This window comes from Triplophysa rosa, linkage group LG2, assembly GCF_024868665.1.
Source record: "Triplophysa rosa linkage group LG2, Trosa_1v2, whole genome shotgun sequence".
In the NCBI taxonomy this organism is placed as follows: domain Eukaryota; kingdom Metazoa; phylum Chordata; class Actinopteri; order Cypriniformes; family Nemacheilidae; genus Triplophysa; species Triplophysa rosa.
In genome coordinates, this window is record NC_079891.1 from 2,069,869 (window position 1) to 2,078,307 (window position 8,439).

Sequence of the window (8,439 nt, forward strand, 5' to 3'; positions counted from 1 at the left end):
TAAGACTGGTTTTGTTGTCCAGGGTCACAAATGTGCGTTCCTCAGGCCATATCATGAGTTCTGATGTAAAACTTTTCACCTAAGAGAAACATCATCATGTTAAATCAATCCAACAGCTTAAATGGTTAAAATATTCTAAACGAGCCATAGATATGAAACCAACATTAAACACCATCAGGGCTAAATGACTCCTCCAACTGGCTGGGACCAGGACATCAAAATAAACACGGAAGTATTATACAAAAGCCCAAAATTGACATTGTTTAAAAAGACACAACACCAATTGTCTTTTTGTTATGGAGTAGGGATGGAGAGGTTGACCATCCTTTGGTCATTCATAAAATAAATGCAGACTCCAGTCCGGATATTAAACAACTAAACTTATAATACAATCAAACGCATGTTATATGCCATCATCCATGAGATCTTCATGTCACAGTGATCGCGATAAAGCAAAGCCAAAAGGTCAAGTGCCTGTAACACTTGAAATGTTATCATCCCTTGTTAGTATTGTCACACACACTATACCATCTATAAGGTATTTGAAAGTGTGTGCCATAAAAACATAATGTAACCCAACCGGACTGAACACTTCTCAGTTCCTGACTGTATTTCACTCAATGAAAACCTTGTGCACATTCAGCTCTGTTCAATGCTCACATCTTTATAGGGTTGTGATGTATAGCCATTGTCAGTTCCACATCTAGGCAGTGTAATAAATCTAGACACGTGTATGTGGTTTCGCTTTATTCCCTGTTTGAATCTTCATAGCACACCCTCGGTCCTCTAAAAACAACATTACACCGTGTTGTCTGATCATCGAGACATCTTACAAAGGAATTAACCGACTCTGACCTTGACATTTCATTACATTAGTAAAGGTCACCACCAAACTGGCAAGATTGTTTCGATGTCCCGATAATCTGACTTAGTTACCCCTGGTAAAACGCCGGAGCCAAGAGTACAACTTGGTAAACAATGCCGATCTAAGTACAACTAAAACAAAATGTTCGTATTTGTGTATACGCCTGTAATTGTTTAATTGTAATTTTGTCATTTCCGAAAGTGTCGAATAATCGATGGAAAGCCGAGAGACAAATTCTTTAAGACGTCTCTTGCTGTGGCATGTTTGAAGCACTACGACGGTTTGATGTTTCCAAAATAAACAGCGCACAATGGTCCCTTTTGATCTCAGAATCTCAATATTCCTAAGATCATGATTTATTTATTATACTCTTTTGCCCACATTTATCATTTCCATCGCACCAAAAATAGACAAAAGACATGCTTACCATGTTTAAACTTCACAGAACGTGATGAAAACAAATGTAAATTTATACCTGCTTTGACTGAAGCATTCTATATTTATTAATACTGTACCTATCATGAGCAAAACAAAATAAATAAATAAATAAAATCCAGTAATGCACAGAATTAAATCCCTTTTGTTCAATTATTAATCATCTACAAATAACATTCAAATGCTGGGTACACACTGTCCTGTAAAACATACATTTGTAAACACGTGTAATATGTTCAAGACCTCTTATATTTCCACAACAATGGCTAAACTCAATGAGCTGATCATTATATAAACATCCATCAATATGCACCAGATCAATTACTTCACTAAACATGATGCAACTGCTTGGTACAAACAAATAGAAACATTGCATATTGGTACTGATATCGCATGTTGGAAAAAGTTATAAAGAAAGAATTCAAGAGTGAGATTAATTTTAAGAGTATTTAAAATACACATAATACATATATAATAATACATCTCAATAATGTAGTATTGTTTAATGCCTTATAAGGACCATAAGTCTCCTACATGTACATGTACATGTCTGTAGACTTGTCAAATAGAGATACATCACAAAGCAAAAAAATCTCATTTAGTAATACAACTGAAATTATGTGGAAGGTAAAGAGTTAAAAAGATATCCGAATATTGAGAAGTACAGTACAGAATCTGTGTTTGTAATTGCGTCACATATTCAGATCACAGTAAAAAGTTTATTTTCGGTTTCTGTGTGCATTGACATACACTTACATAAAACACTCATCTCTAAAACGGACTCATCTACACAGTCGGTAAATACGATAAAAACACGGTACAGCAGCCAAGCCCCTCCTGTCAGTCCAAACTGCTATAACAAACAACGGCACAGTTTTTTATTTAGCTATACAAGATTTAAACAAAAACGAATAAATGCAGCAAAGGGAACGACAGGTCTTGCGCCGGATTTTCACCATGTGATGACCAGCTGACTTCGTAAACTAAAATATAACTTTAATTGTCATTATTTGCGCCAAATACAACAAAAACGTCATTTGTAATGTACATAAAAAGAGTTTTCTAGTACTCGATGTTGCTGCACACATTTTACAAAAACGCCTTATAAGTAATATGGACAGAAGCATCAACTAAAAACCGTAGTGAAAAAATTATGACATAAAAAGAAATGTGCATATCGTTTTGACATACACATATATCATTTAAATGATATAGAAAGCAAAATAACGATTGTAGAATGTCATGGGCCTATTCATTTATGATAAGGCGTCTAGAGCAATGCATATACATTCCCTTCAGCTAAGCACGTCAAAGTGTGTGAAAACCAAACTTTTTTTATCGTGAATGTGATGACATTTCGGATGCGTGAATTTGCTCGATTCTGAAGAGAATTCGGGAAGTGATTTGTAAACGTTTCACAACCAGCAATAAATATATTAACGTGTGCTTTAAAGCAGAGCTTGTGATTTATTAATGCAAGGCCCTAAAATCCCCGTATTTAATCAAAACAGCACGTTCATTTACAGCAGAGCCTGAAAATACCTTTAAGCTAAACAAAACAATGCCTGAACGTAAAAATATAGGCTAGCTGTGTTTTATCAATAAGTTCGGGGCGCAGCCAATAATGCTTGCACACAGGCCACACAGCCAATAGACTGGCGGGTCAAAAAAAAAAAAAAAAACAAGGTGCGAACAACAGAACAAACTTCAACAGTGCGTATTAAAAACATAATAATTTTAAGCTATAATGTAACAAAGTTTTCTTTACACCCGCTCAGAGACATTCCAATAATCAACGTCAAAGGAATCTTCCCACATAACTGACATCCCATTTCATGTCACTTGCTATAAATAAACAGATTATATAAGCCAGTCATTTTATAACGCAGCATTACACTTTAGCCTGTACATGATAAATAAATGAAAAAGCGACCGTGTTTGTTCCTCCACGGGCCAATGTCATGCTTCCCATATACTACCGCACACACAGATAGCAATACTGCGCTCGGACCCCCGCTTCAAGGCCCCGAGAATTAAAGACAAGCTCTCCCGTGCTCCCCACATGAAGTTTCTTGCCTAAAAAAATGGCCGAGCGTTTTATTGTTTGCTTAGCCTATACAAATGCGTGCGTTTACGGGCAACAAGCTGGAGTCAGAAAGAGGTCATTCAGTAAGTAAAAGAACGAGAATTGGGAGCAGACGGGCATTTGTCTTGTGCGACTGAAACTACATTTGGGTGCCGTGAAGCTTAGCCACTGAAATTCCGGTCACTTTGGGCTGCGTCTCCTAATTTCGTGATGACAAATAACGGACGTAGTAAAGCGCCACATACGCCGCCGAGCGAGTAACGACACAGGCGTAAAACAACAACATTCATAACGAATGATGTCCGTCTCCGTTAGCCCGAGACCAAAGGCTATGGTGCGAATCTAACTACCGGGGTCAATAAAATATTCGCAACGGCAGCCCCGGAAAACGGCAGGATTCCGGTTAAAAAAAAGCTCGTAATTGCGAAATCGAGCTGATACCGTGGCGCTAATTCGCGATACTTTATTCTTCTTTCAAATATTATTTTCGGTCGTATGCAGGGAAGTCCCCAGCGGCTCTGCTTGATTCGTATTGTGCTTTTCGTGTCACGGTTAACACTTATCGGGAAACGCGTAGTAAAATAACAATACTGATAAAACTACATCCAAAGTATCCGCAAGCCGATAACTTTGAAACAGTTAGAAAACGAGCGAGCAGGCAACGAAGAATAGGGTGATATTACCTGAGACGTCACTTCAGACAACCATGCGCCTTTTTGTTTAATGTCAGACAAACATGGGATGTTTTAAATGGACTCACTCTCCCTAAAAACCATATGAGGGATCATTCTTCACCCACCGAAGCCAGACACAATTTCGCCAAGTTTCACTTGCATACGAGCCGAAGCCTTGCGTTTGCGTTATTTTACTGTAGGTTTCGCGCGTAAGTTTTCTCCCATCTCATATCAGCAATTACTCTTCTTATAAATAGACTAACATAAATAGTATACGCGCCCGAGCTCCCCCTCCCAATTTCTTACCTGCTGTTTTAAGGGTCTTTTCTTCTCCAGTGGCTACAGCGCTTCACAGCTTCCCCGGTTTTCCCCCGGCAAGGACTGAGTTTATGAATATTGTCCCTTACTTTGTTTCATTTCTCACTTCCATCTTCTTTCATCTCATCAATAAACACACGCTGCAGCCTACCTTCGGAGAGGACATCACGCAGCTCGATCGTGCCCTCCCATTTTTTCACTATTCGTCGAAGATTTTGGGCGGCCACGCCTTTCTGCTGGCGATTGGAACAGAATGGAACTTCTTGTAGCACGTAGGTCGCGATATAAATCGTTCAACATGACTTTACCCCAATCGCCGAGGCGCACGCCCTCCCTTACGCGCGTCGCGGAGCGCTGAAACCGTCTCCATTGTGGCTCTGAAAGTGAAACTACGTTGCGCTTAACGCGATTGTTATGTTTGAACCGGCATGGACACTGTGCATCCTCAGTTTCTCAGTGACTAGTCACGGTGCAAGTGCGCCGTTGCCCGTGAAGTATTTGCTCGTGGTGTCCCACTTGAGGAGTTTTGTTTTTACGCCTCGCTTTCGATTCGTGTCATTTGGCCTCACAAACGCGCATCAGAGAAGTCCCAGAAGTCCAGCATCCCGTCCGCGATCAAAGAAGCAGTTATACGAGAATCGGGCATGTGCATCGCTTATAGATAGCCCACTTTAGATTGGTTCAGGGCGACGTCAGTACGCGTCTCAAAATCACATCCCTGGTCCCGCATTGGATGACGCGTCCGCCCGTCAGCGCGAGAACCAACAAGCTAGATTGCCCGCCGTGCCTTTTACTTTCTACGCATTTCTATTTTCTCATTTATTTATTTTTTAACGTCCCCAGCTGACCTCGGGACAGCGTAGGGAGCGTGCTGACGGCGTTGCCGGCCAATCAGGTCGTGAAAAGCGACGCTGAACTTTTGGTTCGCCAATGCGCTCGCGGAGTCGCTGTGAGTGACACGCGATAACGCAATAGCGGTTCACGCGTCCCAACTACCCCGTGCGCCCCCTCCCACTCCCCCCAGTCTAGACAATGACAGGTGTGTGTGCGCGCGCGTGTGTGCGTGCCCGCGCTGTCGTCTAGACGAGGAATAATCAGCATTAGAGACGAAGTGATTTTTAGTTCAGCCGCTTATTTTGAAATCATTTATTTATTATGTACGTATTTATGTATACATTACATTGCGATCATAAGTGAAATCCTCGATTTGTCTTCGTGTCTCGGTGTTATGGTGGCGGATTAAAACGTTTCTATACTATGATTTGCGAATGGATTAATTAACGACACGAAAAAAGGAGCGTTTTAACCAACGACGAGTTCATTCTTGCCTACTTATTCTTAATTTTAAGCTTCGGCCTTGGCCAGTGTAAATATTTCGTCACATACAACAATCGGTCTCTTCTATAATATCTCTCCGTTTAGCGTAAGCTTTCCGGTGTGGTGCCCACATCCCTTGATAATGATTCCCCCTGCCGGATACACACGCGAACAACAGCGTGGTTTAACCGGGGGTTCACCGGGGGACACGCGCACCGTCTGCCCTACATAGCGCGCACCCTTTGTAGGCCGAAGTGTCAGCTGAGGACGACTCGCAACCTAGAAACGGCGGGTTCGCCCCTCCTTCCCTCTGTCGGTCGTTTATAGACGTCGGCTGCGGGTCTCCTGAGGTAAAAACAATCCCGAACACATAGTTACCTCAGAGAAGTGAAAGTATTTTACCGTGCGAATGTAATTTTGTGCATTTTTCAACCACTTTTGTGTTCTGGACCCCTCGCGAGTCCCGGGCAATGGCCGTCTCCTCGCCCAATGACATCATCCACGTCCTTTGTATACTGTTGCCAGGGGTTACAGGGTGACATTTCGCGCCCTACATGCAGGCTATATCACACGCGCGGTCCCATTTCTGTAGTCACGTGTAAAGGTACAAAACTTTATTCTGTCTTTTCGGCGCATTTGATACACTTTATTTAACAGTCCGAAAGTGAATTCTGAATGTTTTTGTAATGGTATTAAGCGAAGGCACGGCGTTTGTCATGTCATTAGTCCTACAGCGTCAAGTTTTTGAGATGGCAGACTCCGGTGTGCTCATCACCGAGAGCGTCCGCACGAGCCCGGAGTTCACGGAACCGTACGCGCGCTCGGTGACCTATATGGAGAGAAATAACATTCTTCAGATATTTCAGGTGAGAAGAACAAAACTGCAGCTGCTGAAATGGTAGACAGTATAGACAAAATGGCGAGGGTGTAACAAAAGTATTACCACACTTACAGTCACGCGTTTTTATAGCTATAACGTTAAATGCAGGAAATAGGACACGCTATCGCATTACTGAATAAAAAATAATCTCTGACTGACGGCAAACAGACAGTGTGACCAGACGTGACACTTTTAAGTGTAAAAAGATGTCCAAAATAAAAAAAATACATCAGTAAATGCAAATGCATTGACTAACAATGAGCAGTATATTTTGCCCCATCAATTTTAGTTAATGTTATTTAATACAATTGTTCACAAGTTTACAGAGCACTACCTAATGTTAGCAGATACATCTTTTGATTTTTTTAAATATCAGTAAAGCTGAAATAAATAATGAATGCGGCTGAAGTTGTGTGTATTGTTGGTTTATGTTAGCAAATGCATTAACTAATGTTAACGAATAACCCATTTTTTCTTCATGTCCCCTGTTAATAGGACATCACAGAGAATCTGATTTTTTATATGCCAGATGATCCTCTTCTGTTCATGCTAGAACAGGTAACCTTTTATAGCATTTAAATGTTTGATATTCTTAAAGATTTAACTTGTTTTCAGTCAAATGTGTGTTTCTTCACGGCCTAACAGTATTTATGGAGTTGTTAATACCTGTCTGATATGATGAAAAGGGCATGTATAGGCTATATTTTGATGTCACATAGTGATAAAATGTATATCTTGAATTTACTGTAAGTCACTGGATAAATAATAATAATAAGTCAAATGCATATAGTCCATGTAATGTAAGTTAATGATATGTTGCAATGGAAGAAAAATGAAACGTGTGAACGAAGCCCTCGTGCCTGTAAACTTCATTTAGAAGCACTTTTTATGTTTTTAATATTAATGCACGGTGTTGTTTAAGTAGTTATGAACCCTCACTAATCTCAGCGTACTTAAAATACTTTTGCAGGTGCAAATGAAGATCAAAATCCGCGATGAATCACGTAATACATTTCTGAAATCATGATGAATTCCAAAACAAATTAACAAGGGCTTTGCCAAAAACTAAACAATTTATGCTTTTTTATGCAGTGCATCGTTGTTTCCAAGCAACTGTTTTCAGAATTTGGTTTCAAATTCTTTCTCTTGTTCGACACCATTTCTTCCAGTCGTTCTGTATATTTTTAATGAGGTAGTGTGTGTGTCTTTGACCCAAAACTTTGATAAGCAAACTCAAGGCGACAAGTCAGATAAGGTAAACATCTTTCCAAGCAAATTACTTGCAGGCTTTGTTTTGATTTCTCAATGGATGTATTTGCATGCGTTATCACTCACGATTCTTGTTGTATGGATTAACTGCGTTTCAAAAGATACCGTATCCTAAACGTTTTCTTGTCTATACATACAGTACATGGTCTTTCCAGGCAAATTGCTCGCTGGCCGTTTGCCACACATGCACAAATGCAGCTGGCTTTTGCACTGTACTCAAATTTCCATGATGGATTTTGGCTGCATAAGTAAAGGAAGTCTTTGTTTATAGTCGGCTCTTTTTACAGTGTGTTGTATAGTTATCTACAGTACATTCCCACTAAAGGATCATCTGCCGTTTCAAGACCAGTTTGGCACAAGCTTTCACTCCATCTTCGAACCAAGCTCGAGGGATGCTTTGGTGATGACAAGAAGGCTTTTTTTCTTTCATTTACGTTCTGTCTTGGTTTAGTACAGCACTTGCATTTACCATCTGCTGTTTATTGGGAAATTCAATGCGAGTCTGTTTCTGACATGTCATTATAACATTTGTGACATTAGTAGTGAAACAATAAATGCATTTGGGCGTTTGACGTTGAGTTTGTGTGTTCTTATT

At 40.3% G+C, this 8,439-nt stretch overlaps 2 protein-coding genes across 5 annotated transcripts in view; one reads left to right on the forward strand and one right to left on the reverse strand.

Moving 5' to 3' along the window:
• The window catches only part of zbtb20 (zinc finger and BTB domain containing 20), a 51,927-nt gene extending 47,396 nt beyond the window's left edge, over positions 1-4,531 (reverse strand). The window contains exon 1 of one of the 2 annotated variants that reach the window (XM_057323018.1): positions 4,367-4,531. The gene's annotated coding sequence lies outside the window, so the exon portion shown is untranslated. The remainder of the gene's footprint in view (positions 1-4,366) is intronic. The other variant, XM_057322994.1, reaches the window with a different exon arrangement.
• Positions 4,532-5,461: 930 nt separating this feature from the next.
• Positions 5,462-8,416, forward strand: tex55 (testis expressed 55). 3 transcript variants are annotated; one of them, XR_008961857.1, is made up of 5 exons: positions 5,464-6,045; positions 6,221-6,299; positions 6,422-6,561; positions 7,071-7,133; positions 7,546-8,416. XR_008961857.1 is itself a non-coding variant. In XM_057323038.1 (4 exons), the coding sequence occupies exons 1-4, from the start codon at positions 6,185-6,187 to the stop codon at positions 8,141-8,143; spliced, it is 330 nt and encodes a 109-aa protein (XP_057179021.1). In that variant the 5' UTR covers positions 5,462-6,184; the 3' UTR covers positions 8,144-8,416. The 3 variants fall into 3 exon arrangements, 2 of the variants coding, with proteins under 2 accessions (XP_057179021.1, XP_057179013.1); XM_057323038.1 differs by having other exon boundaries at positions 5,462-6,299; positions 8,132-8,416; XM_057323030.1 differs by having other exon boundaries at positions 5,464-6,299.
• Positions 8,417-8,439: the final 23 nt, after the last annotated feature.